General features: G+C 45.2%; 1 protein-coding gene across 1 annotated transcript in view; it reads left to right on the top strand.

Annotated features, from left to right (window-relative positions):
* Window positions 1-14,575: 14,575 nt before the first annotated feature.
* KCTD8 (potassium channel tetramerization domain containing 8) overlaps window positions 14,576-27,605 on the top strand; it is a 45,410-nt gene continuing 32,380 nt past the window's right edge. Inside the window, exon 1 of the mRNA XM_014055995.2 lies at window positions 14,576-16,613. Coding sequence (XP_013911470.2) covers window positions 15,710-16,613 — 904 coding nt within the window. The 5' untranslated portion in view covers window positions 14,576-15,709. The remainder of the gene's footprint in view (window positions 16,614-27,605) is intronic.

The following is a 27,605-nucleotide window of genomic DNA, read 5'->3' as shown; positions in this document are numbered from 1 at the left end:
TGACAGAAGTGCAGCCAAAAGCTGCTAAAGTTCAGACAGCTCCGGAATGGGAGGAAAGTGGAAATAGAAATGTGTCCATCTGTCCAATAAGTGAGGAAATCTTATTGTTATAAAAGAGACTGCCCCCCCAAAAAATTAAAATTGAATTAAATTTGAAAACAGAAGAAAATTAGCGGCGAAATTAAGCTACATTGGACAGTGTATTATCTTTTTTTAAAATTTTCTTTTATGGTTGGAATTTTTGCAAATATTTCCTATTTGTTAATGTGAACGGATTAGTTTTTCTTCTACTTCTTTTTTTAACCTATGGATTAAAATCTTTTTCTTTATTTTTATAATACTGGTTTGAATGGTTTTTTTTTCTATTTTGCTTCACTTAAGAATTTTGTTTCTTTTAAGCCTGGAATATAAAGAAGATATAAAAGGAATTCAAAAAGTGTTGTAATATCAGAGGGAAAGGCAGTATCACTTCCACTTGGAGGCTGGAGGCTTGAGTCCTGGAAACATTGCCCTTTCTTTTTTTTTTGCTTTGATCATTTTGACTTTGCACTTCAAGGTTCTTCAGCTTGTTTATAGAGAGTGATAAGGAGAAGAACATGGGTTGTTGATACAGGTGCTCTTTGGGAGCTTCATTGGCAGGTGGAGAGAACTGAAAACAAAGCCTTGTTTTGAAACATTATAAATGAACTTGCATCAAATCTAATAAAAAGTTTTGAATGCTAGAGTGGCAGTGTTTACCATTTGGAAGAATGGCACAACATCAAAAAGAAGGTTGAAAGTTCAATTCTAGGAAGCGACAGATATTTCTCTCTTTGCTGCGAGCTCTGTGTAGGCAGCAGGAAGGGCACCCGGCCAGTAAATGCACAGCTCTATTCAGTTGCTCTGACTCTATCCCAAATTAAGGGATTACATATACACGTACATATATATGGGAGCATTAAAATAATAATAATATTGAAACCATGCATTGCTCTGAAATGCATTTCTTTGAGACTCTTGTTGTCATTTTTATAATAAATTGTTATTATAATGTGTCACCATTATGTCAGTGCACAGGAGCCCTATTACAACAGAGTAAATAAAGTAATTGAACAATGCTATGGTATGTCACATCGGAATAAATGAATATTTTTCACAAGCCTCTGTGGTAATTCTGACACTTTTCAGAAGACATGATTTATTCATATTGCTACAATAAAAAGAAAAAGAAAAAGAAAAGTAATGCAACACAATTCATGATCATGTTTACCTTACATTAATCTATTAGACTTACTTAATCAATTAAGGGGAAGCGGTCGCTCAGTGGCTAAGATGCCGAGCTTGTCGATCAGAAAGGTCGGCAGTTCGGCGGTTTGAATCCCTAGGGCAGCGTAATGGAGTGAGCAACTGTTACTTGTCCCGGCTTCTGCCAACCTAGCAGTTCGAAAGCACGTAAATATGCAAGTAGAAAAATAGGGACCACCTTTGGTGGGAAGGGAACAGCGTTCCGTGCGCCTTTGGCGTTGAGTCACGCCGGCCACATGACCACGGAGATGTCTTCGGACAGAGCTGGCTCTTCGGCTTTGAAAGGGAGATGGGAACTGCCCCCTAGAGTCAGGAACGACTAGTAAATATGTGCGAGGAGAACCTTTACCATGGATGACTTTCTGTGTTTAAGGCGAGGGGCTTCAATCATTTCTCAAGACTATGCAAAAGAGACCATCGACTAGCCCAAAAGGGAACCAAAGGGCTCCACTACTCCAGCCAGTAATCAGCACAGAGATCAGCATAGATCAACTCCAAGGTTAACACCAGACCAACAATCAAGTCAACAACACATAAATATAATATATAATATTATATAAATATAATAAATGAAATGAAATGAATGAAGACCCCAATCACGAAACTGTCAAAGAAGCCAAGAGTAAAACAGCCCAACCCTTAGAATCTCTAAAACCAACATCCACAGGGCAAGCCACGAGGATGTAAACTGCCAGCACACCACACTCATTAGCACTGATGATGTTACCTAGTTGGGTACTGAAACGTCCGGAAGAAAGCTCAGAGACCACCGAGGACCCCTTGGATAAGGAAGCGTTGACGTAATGTGATTCTACCAACCAGCCACAGTTACTGTATTTTTTGGAGTATAAGACGCACCCTCCAAAAGAGGGCGAAAATTTGAGTGTGTTTTATACACCAAATGTAGCCCCATCCAACCCTCAACCAGATGCCAAAAATGCGAGGCATGGAGGCAGCGATGGCCTGTGGCAATCCCTGCAGCCTGGTTGGGGGTACTCGAGTGGTTTTAGCAGTGTCTTACCCCCCACAGTATTTGTTTCCAGAGAGAAAGTCATCAAGTTTGGTTGAAATTGCCCGAGGCGTTCCAGAGTTATGCTGGAACACACACAGACGCATACACACCTTTTAATATATATATACAGAAGATTTAAAAGAGAGAAATAGCTTTTGTAAAATTCCATTGTGCTGTACATAATTTACAGGGACGATCGATTGTAAAATTGCCACTAAACTATTGCCCGCTGTCATCGCAGAAACCCGTGCTCTGCAAGAGCAAAATATATCTTCGGGAAGGCAGGGTGGAATTGGCACACTCAAGGCACCGCCGTTCTACGGGGAAAGAATTTGCAGCAAACAATACATCCCCACCAAGCGCGTCCCCCCTCACAGAATGCCAAATATCTGCCAGAGATAATGAGCGTCATAAAACACGAGACTCCGCGGGATGAATGAAATATCACAAAAACGAATAGGTTACACCTGCAGGAAGTTAGCACCGGACCCTCTCCTAGGGAAATGAAATGTTTTAGGGGATATTAAAAGGGCAGAATATTTTCCCTAAAAGGGAGACAAAAACTATTTTTATCGCTCCGTCTTAATTCCGCGTGTATTTTTCATGGCTGCTTTCTATGGCTTTTCATTGTTCTGGGCTCTCTTCCTGTTTTTTTTCCCCCCTCCTCGCAAGGCCCCCTCAATCCACATTTAAAAAGCAAGGTTGCATGTAAACCTCCTGCATAAACAAATAAAAAAGGGGTAATTTAGCCGCACAGCAAAAAAGAAAGAAAGAAAGCTAAGCCAAGAATTTTTTTTAAAAAAGAAAGAAAGGAGAATAGTAAAACTTGGAAGGAATCCTTTAATTGGTGGCCAACAGAATCAGGAGTGCTATCAGGAACAGTGGTGGGATTCACATTTTTTTTCTTTTGCTACAGGTTCTGCGGTCATGGTTTGGTGGGCGTGGCAAGGGAAGGATACTGCAAAATCCCCATTCCTCCCCCTACCCCACTAACCCATTTTCCAGCTTCGTTCTCCTATGCAGGGCAACAAAAGAAGACTCAGCTGATCAGCTGGGATGAGGGCGGGGCCAGCCAGAGGTGGTATTTGCCGGTTCTCCTCTACTGACCCAGGTTTCCCAGGCGTCCCGACAAAAAACCCTTTTATTAATTGACAGTGATTTCTGCTCATTCACAGCCGGCAAAGTCTTTCAAGGGAGGATTTACGGTCACAGACCTTATCTGGCTTGGAGAGCTGCCAGGCTGATATCTGAAAAACCTGGCAAGGAGTCTCGAAGAGTCACGAACCAATGAAGTGAACGAATTGTCTCCTGCAAAAGCCCCCTCCCCTTTCGCTCCTCTTTTATTCCCTCTGGGAGGGGCCATTCACCGTCCACCTGTGGCCTGATTCCCAAGTCAACCTCTGTGTTTAGCTCTTCCCTTCGTCTGGCAGCTCTGTGCATGCGAACACTGGGAACAGGCTCCAGCTGTTCTTCTGCCTCACTGATGTCTGACTCCAAAGGCAGCTGATAACTGTCGGACGGCCCTGGCCCCCTCTCTGCCTCCGACGCAGAGCCCTCGTCCGAGCCTTCCCCAGACTCCAGGACTGGCCCATCTTCCTCCCCAACCTCCTCACTGTCCGAATCTGCTGCCAGCGCTGCTGCCTGCTGGTAGATCACAACATCTCCGAACTACTCAAACTTTCCGCTACCGGTTCCCCAGAACCGGTCAGAACTGGCTGAATACCACCTCTGTACCAGGAAGGCAAGTAAAGAGTGAGGAGGATTTCCCCTCACAGCAAATGGCGCACAGCAGTTGTAGTTCTTCACAAATGTTGTTCAAGATCTTCCTACTCCTTCCCCGAGATCTTTCTTAAGACTTGGCTTACTCTACTGGTTGTTTACCTTCATGTTGTACTCCTCGCCCCCGCCTCTTTGTGTGTGTGTGTGTAGCTCTCTCGGCATAAATAACGCCCCCACTTTGGCACTATCCGAGCTCACTTGCTTTAGCTAATGCCAGGCTAATGCCCTGCCCATTTGGTTTCCCCAAAAGGCCGATAAGAGTTATCGGTTGCTTCATGATTAGTGTTTAGATCTCGCAAAAATTCAAAACAGCCAGATGGCAATGATGTGTGAAGGCATTACGCCCAAATTCTCTTTCCTGGAATCTGTCGACAGATTAGAGGTCCGGCTATTTTCCCAACAGAAGTAATAATTGGGGTTCATAGGCCTACCTGAAATCCTTATAAAACAGCTGTTGCCCGCTCTCCATAAATTATAGTTATTGTTATTTGTTAAATATATAAATGTAATAAACTTTATGATACAAATATAAATGTGTTACATTCATAAATGCACAGGTATTGCCGCATGGGGTTGCTGCTTATTATTGTTGTTGTTGTTGTTGTTGTTGTTGTTGTTGTTGTGTGGTTAATCTTTGGTGAGATTCACAGCCTTTGGGGCTGGTTGGTAGCTCAACAGCTCGAGTCCTAACCAAGGACCTAGGAACTGTTGGGGTAACGTCGGAGGATATAAGCTGTTCCAAGTAGGGCGGTTTTTTGGAGAGTCAGAATGTTCAATATGATAAATTTAAAATTTCCAAATAGCGAGGTAGCCCTTTGGGTATTGCTCCAAGGGCTCCAGTTACAATCGGGACAACACACAATTTCTTTTTCCACAGTCGCTCAACTTCAATTTGCAAATCCCGGTACTTTGTGATTTTTTTTTCTTGCTACTTATCTTCAATCCGCGCATCTCCAGGTATTGCAATGTCAATGAACCATACCTTTTTTTTCTTTTCAACTATTGTTATGTTAGGTGTGTTGTGGGCCAAGTGCCTGTCAGTCTGGATTCCGAAGTCCCACAAGATTGTGACTTTCTCATTCTCTAGAACCTTCTCAACCTGATGTTGACACTAGAGGCAGCTTCAGAGGATAATCCAGGGCTGGGAGGGACCCGGAGGTCATCTGGTCCAACCCTGATCTAGCAGGACATTGCTAAAGTGAGTTTGTCTTTTGATCCCTCAGTTCCCTCAGAGCCGAGGTGGCGCAGTGGTTAAATGCAGCACTGCAGGCTACTTCAGCTGACTGCAGTTCTGCAGTTCGGCTGTTCAAATCTCACCGGCTCAGGGTTGACTCAGCCTTCCATCCTTCCGAGGTGGGTAAAATGAGGACCCGGATTGTTGTTGGGGGCGATATGCTGACTCTGTAAACCGCTTAGAGAGGGCTGAAAGCCCTATGAAGCGGTATATAAGTCTAACTGCTATTGCTACTGCTATTGCTAGTTACAAGACTACATAGCTACGCCCACCCAGTCACATGACCCCCACCAAGCCATGCCCACCAAGCCACGCCCAGAGGACCGGCAGTAAAAAAAACCCATTAGATTTCACCACTGGCCATTGTACTGTATATGTGAGGCCTTGATAAGACAAAAGCAATCAGTGTTACCGTCACTTGCCTAATATTTTGTGAAAAGAAGCAGGTTGCCTGCAACGAACTGCCGGAGGCTGTGGGGGTTGTTTTGTCATCCCCCTCCTCTCCAATCTGAACTAGATTGCCTTTTGAGTGCTGAAAAATGATGGGCCTAATTGAGAGCGAACAGAAGAGTGGAAAAGATCAAAGAGATCAGCCACAACAGGGGTGTCAAACTCAAGGGCCGGGGGTGGACCCGCAGAGTCACCCGGGAAACAGCCCGTTTTTGCTGGCAGAGCTCTTGCACCTCCACAATAGCAATAGCAATAGCAGTTAGACTTATATACCGCTTCATGGGGCTTTCAGCCCTCTCTAAGCGGTTTACAGAGTCAGCATATCGCCCCCACAGTCTGGGTCCTCATTTCACCCACCTCGGAAGGATGGAAGGCTGAGTCAACCCTGAGCCGGTGAGATTTGAACAGCTGAACTGCAGAACTGCAGTCAGCTGAAGTAGCCTGCAGTGCTGCATTTAACCACTGCACCACCTCGGCTCAGGGACATGAGCGATGAACAGCTGGCCCCTAGTGCTGAAATTCAAATTATTTTACTACCGTTTCTGTGGGCGTGGCTTGGTGGTCCTGTGACTGAGTGGGTGTGGCCAACTTGATGTCACTCGTGGCAACGCCATGCATGGTGCACTCCACCGCCCCTAGATGACCTACAAGGTCCCTTCCAACTCTGTTTCATCTGTTAATTAATTTACTATTTCTGGAAACTTTCAAGAAGAGACTGGACTGCCGTCTCTCAGAAACGGTGAAGAGTCTCCTGCTTGAGCGGGGTTGGGGTTGGACTAGATGACCCACAGGGTACCTTCCCACCCTGCTCATCTGTTAATCTTCCCCTCAAATGGAGCGGAGTGGCTTTGTGGATGTTTCACGTCCGCTGGGAAATCCGCAGCGATAAACACGGGGTTTTATGTTACAATGCTGGGAAGCAATTACGAATACATGGACTCCAAAAACAAAAACGCCAAATGGGCGTCCCCTTCCCATCCAATTAAGCGGGCTAATGCAGATTGATAAGAATGATTAAGAACTAAACATTTGTTAAGTAGATCATAAGGTTCTTCAAAACTCTGATGTTCTTCTTGGAAGAAATATCCGTCTGGTGCGTTTCCAAGCTGGGAGAGAAAAAATATATATGGTGGGGACAACATGGGGGCTGATTGGAAAGTTGGTTTAACGGTGGCCAGAAGCAAAGACACTGAGCTTGTCGATCCGAAAGGTTGGCAGTTTCAGCGGTTCGAACCCTTAGTACAGATAAGAGCCAAGGTGGCGCAGTGGTTAAATGCAGCACTGCAGGCTACTGCTAGATCAGCAGGTCAGCGGTTCAAATCTCACCGGCTCAGGGTTGACTCAGCCTTCCATCCTTCCGAGGTGGGTAAAATGAGGACCTGGATTGTTGTTGGGGGCAATATGCTGACTCTCTGTAAACCGCTTAGAGAGGCCTGAAAGGCCTATGAAGCGGTATATAAGTCTACTGCTATTGCTATTGCTATTGCTATTGTCTCCTGCCTGAGCAGGGGGTTGGACTAGATGACCTCCAAGGTCCCTCCCAACTCTTGTTACCGTTTACAGTCTCGGTGTCACGAGGGGAATTTGTAGCAACAAAGGGGTGTGTGTGTGTTTCGAACGGCCAGCTGCCTGGGTTGCCTCTGCGCCATGCCCTGGGTCATTGCAAGAACTTATGACCGTTTTTCACCCTTACGACCATTTGCAGCCCCCTCCGTGGTCACGGGGGTCGAAATTCAGACACTCGACACACTGGCTCGTATTTATGACGGTTGCGTTATCCCGTGTGTGTGTGTGTGTGTGTGTGTGTGTGTGTGTGTTGCGATCCCCTTTTGCAACCTTCCGACCACCGTGTCACTAACTTCACACAGCCGCAATGATTCACTTATCCGTGGCGTCAAGGAAGGTTGTAACTAACATGGTGGTGGGGTGTGTGTGTGTCAAACTCGCTTAAGGGATGTTTCGCTTCGCTGCGGAAATGTTGGGCTCGCTTGTGGCCCACCTGTAGGGAGATCGCAAAGTAAAGTGAGAGAATTTAGGACTCCCAGTTTACACCTGGGTGGAAACTCATTAGTTCGGTTTCATTTAACCCATCCTTGGGCTGATATCTCACGGGATAAAGTATCCCATAGGATGCCAGTAAGTGGGTCAATTTCATTAGCTCAAGCTTTCTTTAGCCGGTGTTTGGAGAATCTGCATAATGAGATCCTCCCGGGTGGAAAGATTCTTGATCTTCCTTTCCTTTCCTTTCCTTTCCTTTCCTTTCCTTTCCTTTCCTTTCCTTTCCTTTCCTTTCCTTTCCTTTCCTTTCCTTTCCTTTCCTTTCCTTTCTGTTCTTTCCCTTTCCTCCTTCTTCCTTCCCTTCCTATTTTCTTCCTTTCCTTCCTCTTTCCTTTCCTCTCCTTTCCTTTCTGTTCTTTCCCTTTCCTCCTTCTTCCTTTCCTTTCCTCTCCTTTCTATTCTTTTCCTTTCCTCCTCCTTCCTTCCCTTCCTATTTTCTTCCTTTCCTTCCTCTTTCTTTTCCTTTCCTCTCCTCTCCTTTCCTTTCTGTTTTTTCCTTTCCTCCTTCTTCTTTCCCTTCTTATTTTCTTCCTCTCCTTCCTCTTTCCTTTCCTTTCCTCTCCTTTCTATTCTTTTCCTTTCCTCCTTCTTCCTTCCCTTCCCTTCCTATTTTCTTCCTTTCCTTCCTCTTTCTTTTCTTTTCCTTTCCTTTCCTCTCCTCTCCTTTCCTTTCTGTTTTTTCCTTTCCTCCTTCTTCCTTCCCTTCCTCTTTCTTTTCTTTTCCTTTCCTTTCCTCTCCTCTCCTTTCTGTTCTTTCCCTTTCCTCCTCCTTCCTTCCCTTCCTATTTTCTTCCTTTCCTTCCTCTTTCTTTTCCTTTCCTTTCCTCTCCTTTCCTTTCTGTTCTTTTCCTTTCCTCCTTCTTCCTTCCCTTCCTATTTTCTTCCTCTTTCCTTTTCTCTCCTCTCCTTTCTGTTCTTTCCCTTTCCTCCTCCTTCCTTCCCTTCTTATTTTCTTCCTTTCCTTCCTCTTTCTTTTCCTTTCCTTTCCTCTCCTCTCCTAATCAAGGAGAGAAGCAAACTGGAATTAAGGAGAAACTTCCTAACTGGGAGGACAATTAACTAGTGGAACAGAAGTTGCTTCCAGAAGTTGTGGGTGCTTCATCAAAACGTCATCACAAAAGCACAACAAAGAATGTTCTTCCTGTGCCAACTCAGGAAGCTCAAATTGCCCAAGGAGCTGCTGATTCTGTTCTACAGAGGGATGATTGAGTCCATCATCTGCACCTCCATCACTGTCTGGTTTGGCTCTGCAACCCAACAAGACAGACACGGACTTCAGAGGATAATCAGAACTGCAGAAAAAACAATTACTACCAACCTGTCTTCCATTGAGGACCTGCACGAGTCAAAAAGAGGGCTGTGAAAATATCTACAGACCCCTCACATCCTGGACATCAATTTTTTCAACTATCCTCAAAACGACGCTATAGGGCACTGCACACCAAGACAACTAGACACAAGGACAGTTTTCCCCATATGCCATCACTCTGCTAAACAACTAATTCCCACAACACTGTCAAATTATTTACTAAAACTGTACTACTCTTGTTCTTCTCAACCTTCCGAGTATCTGTTTCTTTCCACTTATGACTATAACCCTGTTGATTGTATCTTATTTATATTATTTTATTTATTTATATTGTTTTATTTGTTTTCTAATACGGGAAGCTTTGATAGCTTATTAGTAACCTATGACTATCAATAAGTGTTGTACCTTATGATTTGTGATGAATTTATCTTGTCTTTTGATGTACATTGAGAGCATCTGCACCAAAGACAAATTTCTTGTGTGTCCAATCACATGGCCAATAAAGAATTCTATTCTGTTCTGTTCTGTTCTGTTCTGTTCTACTCTACTCTACTCTACTCTACTCTACTCTACTCTACTCTACTCTACTCTACTCTACTCTACTCTATTCTATTCTATTCTATATCATTTTTATCTGTTTCCTTGTATAATCTGATTGGTTATTGGTATTCTGTGACTATCACCAAGTGTTGTATCTTATGATTTTGATGAAAGTATTCTGTTTTGTTTTTCTTTATGTCCACTGAGAGAATCTGCACCAAAGCCAAATTCCTTGTGTGTCCAGTCACACTTGGCCAATAAAGAATTCTATTCTATTCTATAATCAACCTCATTCAACCAATCAAGGAGAGAAGCAACTTAGAACCAAGGAGAAATTTCCTGACAGTGAGAACAATTAACCGGTGGAACAACTTGCCTCCAGAAGTTGTGAATTGCTCCAACACTGGAAGTTTTTAAGAAGAGGTTGTGTCAGCGTCACTCCATTACATAATTAGGAAAGAAAGACTAAGAGATTCCATGGGTTGGAAATCCAAAGTACTTTTACTAATTATAAATGGTAAGCAAGCAGTTGCGAAGCAAAGTCTACTTAATTAGGCGCGAAAGCGATTGATATATAGAAAAGTCCATTCTCCACCCCTTAGGATCATAGATCCAGGCCAATCATAAATCCTTCAAGTGTCAGGTGTGAGATAACTTCAAACAGGCGTCACGAAGATGGAATGTCAAGGCCGTTGATCTACGCGGGAAGCTCTCACGCATGCGCCATCCGAGCATCTCGAACGTCCTAGAAGATTCCTCCAGCACATCAATTAACCCCTCCCAAATACCAGCCCTCCCTCCCCGTTTCATGGCAGCTGAAGCAACAGCAAGGCAGAAGCTGACAGGTTGTCTGAAGTGGTGTAGGGTTTCCTGCCTGAGCAGGGGGTTGGACTAGAAGACCTCTAAGGCCCCTTCCAACTCTGTTATTATATTTTACTTGTCGTGTTTGGGAGTGGGTCAGAACAATAGCGCTTTGTGTGATCCTGTCCTGGGATCCTAAGGCGAATGCATTGCCACCACTCTTACTGCTCGTGTGTGTGTGTGTGTGTGTGTGTGTGTGTGTGTGTGTCTCCCCTTCCCTATTTTCTTACAGCACAATTTTATCCCCATTCACCATACGCTGGGCAATAAATTACGATTTACATCGGTACGGGAGGAGGCGTCGCTGAATAACTGCATTCCTGCAAATTGGCTGATGGGATGGTCCTGTACAGCCCCTTCCTCTTAATGCATTTTCCTCTTAATGCATTTATGCATGTTGGCTTTTTGAGATGGATCTGCATAGCCCGTCCTCTTTAACCTTACCCAGTGTATCGCGTGACTATTTTTAATTTATCCTTACGAGGCATCTGCGAGCTTTAAGTGCAGCTTTACCGCAGAATTACGGGGTGGGATGAGATGCGGTGGGAAGTCACATTTTTTTTTTTTTGCTATGCCTTTTCCAAATCTATCTGGCTTCAGGGGTCTCCAATCTTTCGGACCTCAGGGACCACTAGATTCATAACCCCCACCGGCACACGATTTATTGAGCTTTTCGATCCCACCCCCCTTCCCGGTAGGTTTTGTGGCTCCCGGTGTTTTCTTTCCTGTGTGAAACGGATCCAGATGATTCTTTGAGTGTTCAAGGCTGCCGATTCCCTGGGCTATAGTATCATTCTTGATGTGTACCTGGTAATTGTGTTGGCCTCACAATCTTTTATAACTTTAGCCTGGTGACAGGATGGGTGGGAGTGGACTCTGCTGATCTGAGCCTTCCAGATGTTGTTGTTATTCGTTGCAAAGTTGTGTCTGACCCATCGCGACCCCATGGAGAACGTTCCTCCAGGACTTCCTGTTCTCTACCATCCTCTGGAGTCCATTGAAGCTCACGCCGGCTGCTTCCGGGACTCCATCCATCCACCTCCTTCTCTTCTGTCCCCTTCTTCTTCTTTTGCCCTCCATCGTTCCCAGCATGAGGCTCTTCTCCAGGGAGTCCTTCTTCCTTCTCATCAGTTGGCCAAAGTCTTTGAGTTTCCTCTTCAGGATCTGGCCTTCTAAAGAGCAGCCAGGGTGGATCTCCTCTAGGACTGACCGGTTGGATGGCCTTGCAGTCCAAGGGACTCAATGCAGGAGTCTTCTCCAACACCAGAGTTCATTCTTTGGTGCTCTCAGCCTTCCTTGTGGTCCAAACTTCACAGCCATCCATTGCAAGTGGGATCCCAGTTCACATCTTCTCAGATGGGAAGATTCACATCTTCCAGATGTGCTAGACCATAAAACCCAACATCACATCTGGAGGCCACTGGCAATTGGGGGGACAATTATATGCAAACACAGGCATACACAGGGACCCACAACCACTGTTTGAAGTTAACGGGAGTTATGGACAGGAACTATATTTGCACCTACCTTCTTAAACAGGAATAGCTGAGGTCAGCAATAATTTTCTGCAGAAGGGTTTTTAATCACGGACTAGATGGGAACCGGAATAATTTATACCTTATTGCGTTAAGAATGATGGCAGAGCACAGAAGAGAAATATTTCACAGTCTAGTTCAGCTACGGCGGTTTGACGGTGTTGTGTGGCAAGGAATTGTTGGGAGAAATGTCCTTCTGGGTTCAGCTCCAAGTGGGGAAAAAGACACTGGAAACATGGAGGCTGCTTGAAAAGATGGTTTAAATTGTGGACAGGATCACATGGCTTGAGCTCCTGAACAGAAAAAGGGGGATCACAGGCTTCCAGATGAAGAAGAAAAGAGAGAGAAGAAGGAGCTTGCTGGGTTTTTATACTCTGTACGGCCCCCACCCCTCTGTTTCCTGTTCCTGTGTAAGAAATGTATTCTGATTGGTTGCCAGACTCCCATGGGGCCATGCAGGGCCAACTCTCTAGGCTGTGTGTTGAGCCCAAGTTTGACTGAGTTTCCAGATGCCATGTGGTGAGTTTCTGTAGAAGGCTAAGCCTACCTTTATTATGTAAAGTAGACTAGCCCAGGCTTTTATGGCTCATTTGCAAAGTGGGGGTGGGGCAGAAAGCTACAGGGAGCTACTTTGTCTTTAAAAACACGTTTCTCCCTTTTCACATCCAGGGAAATATAATATTCTGCCTTCTCAATATTTCCCAGGGTATTTCAGTTTTGTAGCAGAGGGGTGGGTTTTTAACTTCCTTACAGAATGACCCAACTGAAGTCCAAAGACTTGGGGTGAGGAGGGGGGGGGAGGGTTTCATTAAATGTTTTATTTCTTCCGAACATTTTCACTGGGGAAAAAAAATACAATAGTTTGGTTTGGTTTGGTTTATTCGATTTATATGCCGCCCTTCTCCCAAGGACTCAGGGCGGCGTACAATATTAAAAGAAACACATAATACAAAAGTTAAAAAAAAAAAGAATATCCTAAAAAAAAACCAATTAGAATTGACAATAACATTTTTGTTTAAAAAAAATTCGAATTAAATAGTCCCTTTCTATTTACTCAGTGGTCAGTTATTATCATTTTTTTTAAAATCAGCTATTGAGAATCTACAAGGAGAATCTCTTGTTTTTGTTTAATTATCACTCTGTTTTGTTTTGGGGTTTTTTTTGGGGGGGCGTACAGAGTATAAAAACCTCTCCTCCTCCTCCTCCTCCTCCTCCTCCTCCTTTTCTCCCCCTCCCCCTCCTCCGGACACAGTGGAAGAACCCCCTTGGCTATGAAGCTGCAAGCAGGAGCCGCCCCCCCTCCCTTCGGAATCAAAGGGCCAATCCCTTTAGCACCGCCTCTGCCCCGCGCATCTTTTGCACTGACTCCCGAATGCCTTTTCCATTCTCCGGCGCTGCTGGAATCCCATTGTCAGAAACGCAAAAAGGAATCTGCCAGTTGGGTCCCGGGCTGGCCAATGGATTTCTCCCCCTCCCCTCATTTTATTTATTTACTCCTCCCCACCGGCAACAAGAGAGATTCAGGATTTGCAGGGTCGGACTGGGATGCGAATCCATTCGACCTTTCCCCATCCCCCCCCTTTCCCCGGTTCTTATTCTTTCTGGCTAGGTGCGTGGAAGTTCTAGCATTGCTAGTTGCAAAGTTGCCCAGGTCCCCCTTCTTCCCCCCACTCCCCCCCTCACCTGTTTTGGAGGCAGAGCCCCCCCCCGCACACCTTCCTGGTTCTTATTCTTTCTGGCTAGGTGCGTGGAAGTTCTAGCATCGCTAGTTGCAAAGTTGCCCAGGTCCCCCTTCTTCCCCCCCCTCCCCCCCTCACCTGTTTTGGAGGCAGAGCCCCCTCCCACACCTTCCTGGTTCTTATTCTTTCTGGCTAGGTGCGTGGAAGTTCTAGCATCGCTAGTTGCCAAGTTGCCCAGGTCCCCCTTCTTCCCCCCACTCCCCCCCTCACCTGTTTTGGAGGCAGAGCCCCCTCCCCACCTTTCTGGTTCTTCTTATTTCTGGCTAGGTGCGTGGAAGTTCTAGCATCGTTAGTTGCAGTTGTTCCCTCCCCCTTCTCCCCACACTGCCCCTCGCCTGCTTTGGAGGGAGAGCCCGCACACCCCCCCCCCCGCCTCACCTTCCCGGTTCTTACTCTTTCTGGCTAGGTGCGCGGGAGTTCTAGCACCGCTAGTTGCAAAGCTTTCCCCCCTTCCCCCCCTCCCCTCGCTTGCTTTGGAGGCAGAGCCCCCTCCCCTTTCAACTCCCCCCCCCCCGGTCTCTCTCGCGACCCAGCCGCTGCGATCTTCCCGTTTTGCGTCCTCGGAAGGTCCCGTCCCCTCCTCTGCCTCCCCTCCCCTCTCCCCCCTCCCCTCTTCCGCCCTTCCCGAAGCGGCTCTGCGCAAGGTCTCCGCCGCTCCGCTCTAGTCGGCTGCCTCGGCTTGACGTCAGCTCGCCTTTGGCTGCGGCCGGTCGAGCTGGAGAAGCGGCCGGCGGAGACCCGGGTGGGCTGCGGAGCTTGAAGACCTCTCCCCCCCCCCACCACCCACGGCCGCTGCGGGACGATCCCCCCGCCTCCGGCCTCAGCTTCTGCCCTGCAGCGGCCGAGGGTCCCGCAAGGGGCTGAAGCTCCATCTTCAACCGGGCGCCCCCAGACCCACCTCTGGAGGGGCGCCCCGCGGGAAGGGGAAGACCCTCCCCCCTCCAGCGGGGGTCTGGCCAGAGGCGGCTGCTGTTCCTGCTGCGCGCCCCGCGGAGGAGGAGGAGGAGAAGGCGTCCTTCTCTGCAAGGAGACCCCCACTCTTATTCGCCGCATCGCCGAGGGGAGCAGCTGGGAAGAAGACCCCACAGGTTCTGGAGACTTTCTCGGGGGTCCCGAGGGCCGGTCAGGAGACCCCCGATCCTTAATCGCATCACCGAGCTGCCTGGAGGACCCCAACGGTTCTGGAGAAGACTTTCTCGGGGGTCTCGCCCGGTTAAGAGACCCCCACCCTTATTAGCCGCATCGCCGAGGGGAGCAGCCAGGAAGGAGACCCCACAGGTTCTGGAGACTTTCTCGGGGGTCCCGAGGGCCGGTCAGGAGACCCTCATCCTTAATCGCATCACCGAGGCGAGTTGCCTGGAGGACGGTTCTGGAGGGTCTCGCCTGGTTAAGAGACCCCCACCCTTATTAGCCGCATCGCCGAGGGGAGCAGCCAGGAAGGAGACCCCACAGGTTCGGAAGAATTTATCGTCGGCGGGGGGGGGGGGAAGGGGTCCAGGCCGGTCAGAAGAGCCCCCCCACCCTTATTAGCTGCATCGCCGAGGGGAGCTGCCTGGAGGATCCCAGAGGTTCGGGAGAGGACTTCCTTGGGGGTCCCGGCTGGTCAGGAGCCCCCCCACCCTTATTAGCCGCCAGTGGGGTCTGCCAAGAGGCAGCGGCTGCTGCTGTGCCCCGCGGAGGAGGGGAACCCGTCCTTTCCTGCGGGGAGACCCCCACTCTTCTTAGCCGCTTCGCCGAGGGGAGCAGCCGGTCAGGAAACCCCAGAGATTCGGGTCCCAGCCGCTCACGACCTTCCCCAAAGGAACGGGAGCGGAGCCGAAGGGTTCCCGCGGGTGGCGGAGATCCGGCATCGCGCGTGGATCGCCGCGGAGGACGCCAGTGGCCGTCGGGGGGCTTCTGGCGGCCGGCATGGCCCTGAAGGAGGGCGGCGGCCCCGGCGCGACCCCCACCCCCATCAACCCCGCCACCATCCTCCCCATCAGCGAGATGATCTCGGGGTGCCCCGCGGGGGCCGCGCCGCCGGGCTGCGCCTTCCCCGAGGTGGTGGAGCTGAACGTGGGCGGCCAGGTGTACGTGACCCGGCACTCCACCTTGCTGAGCGTGGCCGAGAGCACCTTGGCGCAGATGTTCTCCCCGTCGCGGCTGAGCGGCGGGTGCCGGGAGCTGCCGCGGGACAGCCGCGCCCGCTTCTTCATCGACCGCGACGGCTTCCTCTTCAGGTACGTCCTGGATTACCTACGGGACAAGCAGCTGGCCCTGCCCGAGCACTTCCCGGAGAAGGAGCGGCTGCTCCGCGAGGCCGAGCACTTCCAGCTGCCCGACCTGGCCAAGCTGCTCTCCCCCAAGGTGCCCAAGCAGGGCTCGCTTAACGACGAAGGCTGCCAGAGCGACCTGGAGGAGAGCGCCTCGCCTGGCAGCGGGGACTTGTTGCCGGTGGCTCCGCCGTCCCGGGCCGGGGAGAGGCGCTCGGGCTTCCTCACCGTCGGCTACCGGGGCTCCTACACGTCGGTGCGGGACAACCAGGCGGACGCCAAGTTCCGACGGGTGGCGCGCATCATGGTCTGCGGCCGCATCGCCCTGGCCAAGGAGGTCTTCGGCGAGACGCTGAACGAGAGCCGCGACCCCGACCGGCCGCCCGAGAAATACACGGCCCGCTTCTACCTGAAGTACACCTACCTGGAGCAAGCCTTCGACCGGCTGGCCGAGGCCGGCTTCCACATGGTGGCTTGCAACTCCACGGGCACCGCCGCCTTCGTCAACCAGTACAGGGAGGATAAGATCTGGAGTAGCTACACCGAGTACATCTTCTACCGTGAGTAGCTGGCTGGCTTGGTTGCTGTTCCTTCCTTCCTTCCTTCCTTCCTTCCTTCCTTCCTTCCTTCCTTCCTTCCTTCCTTCCTTCCTTCCTTCCTTCCTTCCTTCCTTCCTCGTGATCCGTCAAAACCGCCGCGGTTTTGTGATGGAACCTCCTTCCTTCCTTCCTTCCTTCCTTCTTTCTTGCCTTCTCTTTCTGTCCCTCCCTCTTTCTCCTTCTTTCTTTCTGTTGATCTCTCCCTCCTTTTTTCTTTGGTCGCTGTCTACAACTCTCTCCTACTTTCCATCCCTCTTTTCTTCCTTCCCTTCTGTCCTTCCTTCCTGTTCTCTTTTCCTTCCTTCTTTCCTTCCTTCTCTTTTGTCCCTCCCTCTTTCTCCTTCTTTCTTTCTTTTGATCTCCCTTTTCCTTCCTCCCGTCTACACCTCTCTCCTTCCTTCTCTTCCTCTTTTCTTCCTTCCCTTCCTTCCCTTCCGTCCTTCCTTCCAGTTCTCTCTTTTCCTTCCTTCCTTCTCTTTGTGTCCCTCTTTCTCCTTCTTTCTTTTTTATCTCCCTCCTTTTTTCTTCCTCCCCTGTCTACACCTCTCTCTCCTTCCTTCCCTTCTTTCCTTCTCTCCCTCCCTCTCTTTTCTCTTTCCTTCCTTCCCTTCTGTCCTTCTTTCCTGTTCTTTTCCCTTCTTTCTATCCCTCCCTCCCTTTTTCCTTCCTTCCTTCTTTTGATCTCTCCCTCCTTTTTCCTTCCTTCCTTCCATCTACACCTCTCTCTCTCCTTCCCTCTCTCCCTCTTTTCTTTCTTTCCTTCCCTCCCTTCCGTCCTTCCTTCCTGTTCTTTTTTCTTCCTTCCTTCTTTCTTTTGCTCCCTCCCTCCCTTTTCCTTCCTTTCCTGTCTACATCTCCCTCTCTCCTTCCCTCCCTTCTTTCCTTCCTTCCCTCCCTCTTTTCTTTCTTTCCTTCCTTCCTTCCTCTCCTCCCTCTCTTCCACCCTCCCTTCCTGTTCGTTTTTCCTTCCTTCCTTCCCTCTCTCCATTTCCTTCCTTCTTTCTTTTGCTCTCCCTCACTTTTTCTTCCTACTCTTCCTTCCCTCCCTCCTTCCTTCCCACCCTCTTTTTCCTTCCTTCTTTCCTTCTTTCTTTTGATTTCTCCCCTCCCCTTTTCTTCCTTCCCTTTCTACATCTCCCTCCCTCTCTCCTTCCTTTCTTAATTGTTTCCTTTCCCCCCCAACTTCCTTCCTTCCCGGCAGGTGGACAGGGCTTATACTGTTTGATAGAAAACTGCTCCTTTCATTTTCCCCCCTTAAACTTAAAGGCTGCCCCAGGAGTTGGAAAAGTCAAATAGGAAGTGCCTCTAAACAAACAAGGAGGGTGTTTGCTTCACTTCCCTAGTTAATAAAAGAAAAACTTTCGTGCAGGCTTTTGAACACCAAAGCTTTATTATTATATATTACATTTGTACAGAGCCTCCCCACCATCCACTTTCCCAAAGTAAAAACAGAAGGGGAAAAAAATCCCAATAATAACAATAAAACAACGTAACAGTAAAGAGAAGAGAGCAAAAAGACTGCAGAACTGGGCAACCACAACACACACACACACACACACCCCACTCAGAAGGGGCTTCAATCCCCCCCCCAACCCTAGTCGAAAGCCTGGGCACTGAGCCATATTTTCCAGACCCTCCACAATGCCAGTTTTCTTCCCAGAAAACCTTTTGGGAATGTTGTTAATTAGAATCCACCATTATTAGGGCGAATCCTTGCAACGCTAAAATTAATAGCTTCCCCCCCCCCCCCCCCAAGTAGCGGAGAGCAGCATTTATTAAAACGAGACACCACCCCGGTCTCAAGATAGTAATTTATAAAATTCAGGCTCGAGTGAGGATTTTGGAGCACGGCGTCCGAAACTGTAGGTTCCACCCTTCATTTTCAATTTCTGGGTGGTTTATTTATATTATTTTTTTAACTTTGTCATCGTTTCCCGTGGTGTTTCCTTTCCAGAACACCCAATTTGGTAAATTTGTTCGGGTAGAAAATGGCTATCTACCCTGTTAGTGCTGTGCCTAACGCGCCTCTTATTTGGATAGGTATGTGTGGAGACAAAGGAAAAATTCCTCCAGACTTCTTGCGATGTGTTTTGTTGTTGAAGTGAATCAACACAAACAATGTTTTTGTTTAAAAAAAAAAGATTTGGGTGGGGACTAAGTCATAGATAAAAGCAGGAATGTCTTTCAAACTTGAGGGATGAACTATCAATCCACCTCGAATGGAATAGAATAGATAGGATTCTGAATAGAATAAAATAATGGAGAATAGAATAGGATTCTGAATAGAATAAAATAGAATAGAATAATATAATGGAGAATAGAATAGGATTCTGAATAGAATAGAACAGAGGAGAATAGGATAGAATAATGGAGAATAGAATAGAATAATGGAGAATAGAATAGGATTCTGAATAAAATAGAACAGAATAGAATAATATAATGGAGAATAGAATAGGATTCTGAATAGAATAGAACAGAGGAGAATAGGATAGAATAGAATAATGGAGAATATAATATAATAATGGAGAATAGAATAGGATTCTGAATAAAATAGAATAGAATAATATAATGGAGAATACAATAGGATTCTGAATAGAATAGAACAGAGGAGAATAGGATAGAATAGAATAATGGAGAATAGAATAGGTTTCTGAATAGAATAGAATAGAATAATATAATGGAGAATAGAATAGGATTCTGAATAGAATAGAACAGAGGAGAATAGGATAGAATAGAATAATGGAGAATAGAATAGGTTTCTGAATAGAATAGAATAGAATAGAATAGAATAATATAATGGAGAATAGAATAGGATTCTGAATAGAATAGAACAGAGGAGAATAGGATAGAATAGAATAATGGAGAATAGAATAGAATAATGGAGAATAGAATAGGATTCTGAATAAAATAAAATAGAATAGAAGAATATAATGGAGAATAGAATAAGATTCTGAATAGAATAGAACAGAGGAGAATAGGATAGAATAGAATAATGGAGAATAGAATAGAATAATGAAGAATAGAATAGGATTCTGAATAAAATAGAACAGAATAGAATAGAATAATATAATGGAGAATAGAATAGGATTCTGAATAGAATAGAACAGAGGAGAATAGGGTAGAATAGAATAATGGAGAATAGAATAGGATTCTGAATAAAATAGAACAGAATAGAATAGAATAATATAATGGAGAATAGAATAGGATTCTGAATAGAATAGAACATAGGATAGAATAGAATAATGGAGAATAGAATAGAATAGAATTCTTTATTGGCCAAGTGTGATGGGACACACAAAGAATTTGTCTTTGATGCATACACTCTCAGTGTACATAAAGAAAAATAAAATACATTCATCAAGAGTCATAAGATACAACACTTCGTGATGGTCATAGGTTACTAATAGGCAATCAAATCGTACTAGGAGACAAATAAAACAATATAAATTGTAAAGATACAAGCAACATGGTTATAGCCCTAAGTGGGAAGAGGTAGATACCAGGAAGGATGAGAAGAACAATAGTAGTACAGTCCTAGTAAATAGTTTGACAGTGTTGAGGGAATTATTTGTTTAGCGGAGTGATGGTGTTCGGGGGGAAAATACTCTCCTTGTGTCTAGTTGTTCTGGTGTGCAGTGCCTTATAGCATCATTTTGAGGGCAGGAATTGAAAAAATTGATGTCCAGGATGCGAGGGGTGTGTAGATATTTTCACAGCCCTCTTTTTGACTCGTGCAGTGCACAGGTCCTCCATGGAAGGCAGGTTGGCAGTAATTGTTTTTTTTTCCTACCGTTCTGATTATCCTCTGAAGTCTGTGAAAATAATTGAAGATGGTTGGCCTTTTCTCTCGCTTCTGGCTCACTTCTTTTTCTCCTGATACTATTCTTATTTTGGGGATATATATGCCTATTTCAATGCTGTTACCCTACAGCTGCCTCTGGAAGTCTAAAGTAGGAACTCTCCCCTTGGATGTGATGTTGACTTGATCCTCGCTGATATATAGGTTCCTTCCACCGATGGTGGTGCAAATTACAAACTTGGTTCTTCGGCAGTCAAGGTGTGTGCAAAGACACACGAGTGTATTTGCCCTGCTTTCATTTTGCACCGGGAGCAAGGAAATCTGGGGGAGGGGAGTCTTTCCAGGTTTTAACGACACACGGGGGTAGGACGTAAGATGTTGGCGAATTGATTTGATCTGTAATTTCTGCTTTCCCCAAATCATCTCTTGTTAAGATTTACAGGGTGGCGTCCTTTGAGAATTGGGCGGCTTCTGATGGATGGAAGCTTTGCTGAGGATGAAAGCCAGGCGAGGCTCGAAGTATGGAAAGATGGTTAATATTTGATCCTTCCCTCCCTTCTCATGAATTGCAAAGTGAACGGACTCCATCTGGGCCTATTTCAGTAGAGAGGGAGAGAGGGAGGAAGAGAGAGAGGGAAAGAAAGAGAAAGGGAGGGGGAGAGAGGGGGGAGAGAAGGAGAGATAAAGAGAGGGGGAGGGGGAGAGAGAAGGAGAGAAAGAGGGAGAGGGAGAGAGAGGGGGAGAGAAGGAGAGATAAAGAGAGGGGGAGGGGGAGAGAGAAGGAGAGAAAGAGGGAAAGAGAAGGAGAAGGAGAGAGAGAAAGGGAGAGAGGGGGAGAGAGAAGGAGAGAAAGAGGGAGAGGGAGAGAGAGAGGGAAAGAAAGAAAGGGAGAGAGGGAGAGGGGGAGAGGAGAGATAAAGAGAGGGGGAGGGGGTAGAAGGAAAGAAAGAGGGAGGGGGAGGGAGAGAGGAGAAGGAGAGAGAGAAAGAGAGAGAGGGAGAGAGAGGGGGAGAGAAGAAGAGAAAGTGGGAGGGAGAGAGAGAAAGAGAGGGAGAGAGAGAGGGGGAGAAAGAAGAAGAGAGAAAGAGGGAGAAAGAGAAAGAGAGGCATTCAGATAATCTCACCTCTGAAAACTTTTCCCTAAATGGGGAAGTCATTCTTCTGGAGTTCTTTTGTCCATCTTTTCAGCCACATCCTATCAAATGAGAGGGATCTTGGAGTCCTGTGGACGACCATTTAAATAGGAGCCAGCCGTGGGCAGCAGCTGCCAAAAAAGCCAACACAGTTCTAGGCTGCATCAACAGAGGGAGAGAATCAAGATCACGTGAAGGGTTAACACCACTTTATAAGGCCTTGGGAAGGCCGTACTTGGAATATTTGCATCCAGTTTTGGTCGCCACAATGTAGAAAAGATGTTGAGACTCTGGAAAGAGTGCAGAGAACAGCAACAAAGATGATTAGGGGAATGGAGGCTAAAACATATAAAGAACGGTTGCAGGAACTGGGGATGTCTAGTTTAATAGAAAGAAGGACTAGGAGAGACATGATAGCAGTCTTCCAATATCTCAGGGGTTGCCCCAAAGAAGAGGGAGTCAAACTATTCTCCAAAGCACCTGAGGGTAGAACAAGAAGCAATGGGTGGAAACTAATCAAGGAGAGAAGCAACTTAGAACTGAGGAGAAATTTCCTAACAGTGAGAACAATTAACCAGTGGAACGACTTGCCTCCAGAAGTCGTGAATGCTCCAACACTGGAGGTTTTTAAGAAGATGTTGGATCACCATTTGTCTGAAGTGGTGTAGGGTTTCCTGCCTAGGCAGGGGGTTGGACTAGAAGACCTCCAAGGACCCTTCCAACTCTTCTCTTCTATATGAATAGAAAAAAACAAAGACTGGAATTTTCTGCTCCATCGGTGTTCCTATAAGAATAATATTTCTGAAGAAATTTCTTCAAGGATGCAGCCCCTGCAGATTTCTTTGCAGCCCTCTGGAATTTATTTTCTGTCCCCATGTTTCAGCCATCCCCATCTGTGGGATTTCCCGGTGGTGTTTCATCCACGTACTAGCTGGGTCCGCCACTTCTTATAGCTTTTAAAGGCCGGCCAGAGACAATCATTTCCGGAAGCTGCGGAGCAAGCAACAGTCACAAAAAGATTCCACTTTTTAAAACTGGCCAGAGTCCAGCAAATGCATTTAGTTATCGATCACATTTGGAAGAATTATGATCTGTAGGCTGCCTAGTGCAGTTCTGTTTTCTCTTGAGTTTGCTGTTCTTTTCTCTCTTTCTCTCTCTCTCTCTCTCTCTCCATCCCGTTTTCCTTCCAGTTGGCGTCTTGGATTACAAATTTGCAGTTGGCTGTTGTTGCGGTTTGTGTTGCTGTGTTGTTTCGTACCGTAGGATATTTCGGGGCAGCAGAAGGGCAGGATGGGGGAGAAAAAAAGCTTTGCATGAAACAGATGAATCCTTAAATTCAACATTTTACGCTTCCTAACACCGGCCTTCAACGCCAGTTAATTCCAATCTCTTTTGTGGTTCTTAAGTTTTGTCCTTTAAGGAGGTCAAAAAGCCCTTTATAATGCAGAGATGAGTTCGCTATCGTTCCGTGGTTTATTTATTGATTTATTTTAAACGCAAATAATACAAACAGTACATATACAACAACTGGATACAAAAAAAGAAAGGCAAAAGAAAAAAGGGGAAAAAACCACATATCACAGTGCACTCCCACTCTCTGGAGACCTTCCCTCAATTTATATTTATTAGATATACAATATATTCCAATTGTGCTCTTATCCCCTCCAGAACAACATATATTCTTCAGTAGGTTTATTCCCTTTGCCTTCCACCAACACTGATTTTATAAAATCCAGCCCTATTTCATTATAATTATTTGCTTTAATCATCCCTTTTTTAAGTTTAATTTCTGTTGTTAATTTATTCTTTGTTGCCATACCCCCAATTTCATTATACCACTCATTTCTTTGACTATCCCAATTTCGTCCCCATATTTAGCCATCACTAATGTAGCTACCATTATCAAATTTACAACCAATTCCTTTTTTGTTTCATTTATATCCCATTTTTTCCCCACCAGTAATCCACTCCTCGGTGAAATCTCTAAATTTAGATTCAAAAGTGCTCTAATTTCTCTAAACACAATCTCCCATATTTTTCTGTGCAGTATTGCAATCCCACCACATATGTTTATATGTTCCAACCAGTGGTGAAATTCAATTTTTTTTTTACTACCAGTTCTTTTTCTTTTAATCTTAAAGTTTTTTAAGTTTTTTGCTCCATCTCCTCAACCTCCCTTCTCTTCCTTCTTTCTTTCTTTCCTTCCTCCTTTCTTCTTCCCCTCTCTTTTCCCCTCCTCCTTCCCCCTTTTTCCTCCTCATAATTCCCCTCCCTTACTTCCTCTACTTTGCCCTTTCTTCCTTACCCTCCTCATCCTTCCTCCTTTCTGTTGTTGCCCTTGTTTATTTATTTTTCTCTGATGGGTTATCAAGGTGGCATTTCAGCAATTCCAACTTCATATTTTCATACGAATAATTTTCTCTGTTGCATTTTATTTCTAATAATAATTCCACTACCCGTTCTGTGGGCGTGGCTTCGGGGCAGGGCAGGATACTACAAAATCTCCATTCCCATCCCATTCCAGGGGAAGGATATTGCAAAATCTCAATTCCCTCCCTACTCCAGGGAAAGGATACTGCAAAATCCCCATTCCCTCCCCACTCCAAGGGAAGGATACTGCAAAATCCCCATTCCCTCCCCACTCCAGGGGAAGGATATTGCAAAATCCCCATTCCCTCCCCACTCCAGGGAAAGGATACTGCAAAATCCCCATTCCCTCCCTACTCCCGGGGAAGGATACTGCAAAATCCCCATTCCCTCCCCACTCTACTAACCTGCTTTCCAGCTCCGTTCTCCTGTGCAGGAGCAACAAAAGGAGATCAGCTGGGATGCTGGGATGCTGGGAGGCAGCGAGGGCGCGGCCAGCCAGTTCTCTGAACTACTCAAAATTTCCACTACCGGTTCTCCAGAACCTGTCAGAACTGGCTGAATAGCACCTCTGCTGCAGTGATTCACTTAACAGCAGTGGCGAGAAAGGTTGTAACATGGGCCAAAGCTCGCTTAACAAATGTCTCACTTAGCAACAGAGATTTTGGGCTCGATGGTGGCCACAGGTAGAGGGCAAATTATATTTTGCTATCCATCTGGCTGGTGGTATTCCCCTCCCATGCTGACAAGGATGACCAGGGGTGGGTTGCTACTGGCATTACTGCCAGTTCGGCGTGCAAGAAATGCACTCCGCGCATGTGTGCATTTTCATTTTAAAATGTCTGTGCATGTGCAGAACATTACAAAGGAATTTTTGCAATGAAGGTTGTTCTGCGCTTGTGCAGAACCAAAAATCGAGATGGCGCCGCCAACAATAGAACCGGTTAGGGGGCGTGGCAGGCTGAGTGACTACCTACTCGCCCAAACCGGTAGGAACCTCTCTGTTTACCACCCAGATTCCTCCAAATTCCGCCAGACCATTATTCTTGGCTTGTCTTCCGTTCCGTGTTGTTTTGCGTTTCTGCTGATTTATTTATTAGCATCGGTATTCCTCTCCGCTCCAAGTGGGGAAAGCAAGAGACAAAAAAACCCACAAACAACAACCGCATCTAACATCTCGGCAGCCCCACAATATTTATGGAAATGCATCCTGTCTCAAGTCACCTGCTGCTGAGACACGACTTTCTATCTGTCAACAGACAGACAGATAAAACATTGGCCTGTCGTTTTCAAGGTAACTTTAAAAAACAAAAAGACTTTTAAAAGAGACCGAGTGAAATAAATGTCTGTGGATCCCAACTGCACATTTTAAAGCGTGTTCGCGGTTCACGGAAATTCTACCGAATTAGAGATGGCTCAATGGACGGCTTGGATCAAGGAACCACCACAAATACTTCTGTTTGTACTTGGAAACCATTTCTGGACTTTGTGCTCGGGGTGGGGGAAAAAAATAAACCTTTGATTTGGGGTTTTATTGATCAGATAGGTTTGTTGTTATAGAAATGGCTAGTTTAAACTATTATGTAAAAGTAAGAAGTCGAGATTTGATGTTGTTATTTCATTCTACTGCACCGAAGGGAGTGGGAAGTCAATACCCTTCCTTCCTTCCTTCCTTCCTTCCTTCCTTCCTTCCTTCCTTCCTTCCTTCCTTCCTTCCTTCCTTCTTTCTTTCTTTCTTTCTTTCTTTCTTTCTTTCTTTCTTTTTCTTCCTGCATTCGCTGGCTGCGGAATTCTGGGACTTGAAGTCCAGACATCTTCAAGTTGCCAAGGTTGAGAAACACTATTCTACGACTTGCATATTTAGGAGAAAGCGAAGGATTTGCTCCACAACATAGAAAATGTGCAACTTATATTGCCACACTGGTTGTTAAACTGTTTTATATCAGTTTATAATTGTTCCAAGCTTGCTGCAAAAAATATATATGCAACAGATATATAATTGTGATTGAACTGATCAGCCAAAAAGACACAGAAGGGCCTGCATTTAAATCCCAAATTCTGTGTTATCGCTGTTTGGTCCTTTAAAAAAATCATGCATTATTATCACATTTTTTTTAAAAAAAAATTACACATTAGCCAAAATCATATTCTCTTGACTTTAAAGGCTGATGAAATAAAATAAAAAGGTTTACATTTGGCTAGATTTCACCCCCCTTTTAGTATTGGCAAAATATTAGCTGCTCTCAATTCACTCTTATTATGTCAATAGCATCTGTTACTTAATCTGGAACAGAGGGAAATCTATGATTTAGATTTTGTGCCTTTCTGTGGAAGGCACAACTTGTGATTTCCCGTCAATGTCATTTTAAAATCAGTTCTAGGAGCCAAAATTATCAGTGTAGAATTCACATTTCTTAAAGGGTAGAATTTGTGTTTCAGTGTAGAATTCATGTTCCCTTTTCGTAAAATGGCTGTGGCTGTTAAGAATTTGGTGAAAAAAAGCATTCTTTGTTAGAATAAGAAAGGAATGGAATAGAATGGAATGGAATAGAATGGAATAGAATAGGAAAATAGAATAGAATAGAATATGGAATAGAATAGTATAGAATAAAATAGGAAAATAGAATAGAATAGAATGGAATAGAATGAAATAGAATGGAATAGAATGGAATATAATAGGAAAATAGAATAGAATATGGAATGGAATAGAATAGAATATGGAATAGAATAGTATAGAATAAAATAGGAAAATAGAATAGAATAGAATGGAATAGAATGAAATAGAATGGAATAGAATAGGAAAATAGAATAGAATAGAATATGGAATGGAATGGAATAGAATAGAATATGGAATAGAATAGTATAGAATAGAATAGGAAAATAGAATAAAATGAAATAGAATAGAATGGAATAGAATGGAATAGAATGGAATAGAATGGAATAGAATATGGAATGGAATGGAATAGAATAGAATATGGAATAGAATAGTATAGAATAAAATAGGAAAATAGAATAGAATAGAATGAAATAGAATGGAATAGAACGGAATAGAATAGGAAAATAGAATAGAATAGAATATGGAATGGAATGGAATAGAATATGGAATAGAATAGTATAAAATAGGAAATTAGAATAGAATGAAATAGAATGGAATAGAATAGAATAGAAAAATAGAATAGAATATGGAATGGAATGGAATAGAATAGAATATGGAATAGAATAGTATAGAATAGAATAGGAAAATAGAATTGAATAGAATGGAATAGAGTAGAATTCTTTATTGGCCAAGTGTGATTGGACACAGAAAGAATTTGTCTTTGGTGCATAGGTTCTCAGTGTCCATATGGAAAATAAAATAATGATGGTCAAGCTATCAAATCATACCAGGAAACAAATAAAAACAAAATAAATTGAAAGATACAAGCAACAAGTTTATAGTCATAAGTGTGGAGAGAGAGGTACTAGGAAGGAGTAGAAGAACAATAGTAATACACTCTTAGTAAATTATTGACACTGTTGAGGGGATTAGTTGTTAAGCAGAGCGATGGCATTCGGGAATAGAACTGTCCTTGTGTCCAGTTGCTCTGGTGTGAAGTGCCCTGTTAACAACCGAAAAAACTGTTGTTAAGCAATAAAAATATCTTAAATATTTTA

The sequence above is a fragment of the Thamnophis sirtalis genome, unplaced genomic scaffold, assembly GCF_051295495.1.
Source record: "Thamnophis sirtalis isolate CommonGarterSnake01/CBP01778 unplaced genomic scaffold, rThaSir2_p1.2 scaffold_10, whole genome shotgun sequence".
In the NCBI taxonomy this organism is placed as follows: domain Eukaryota; kingdom Metazoa; phylum Chordata; class Lepidosauria; order Squamata; family Natricidae; genus Thamnophis; species Thamnophis sirtalis.
Note: the sequence above shows the minus strand (reverse complement) of the source record. Positions and strands in the feature narration are given on the sequence as shown.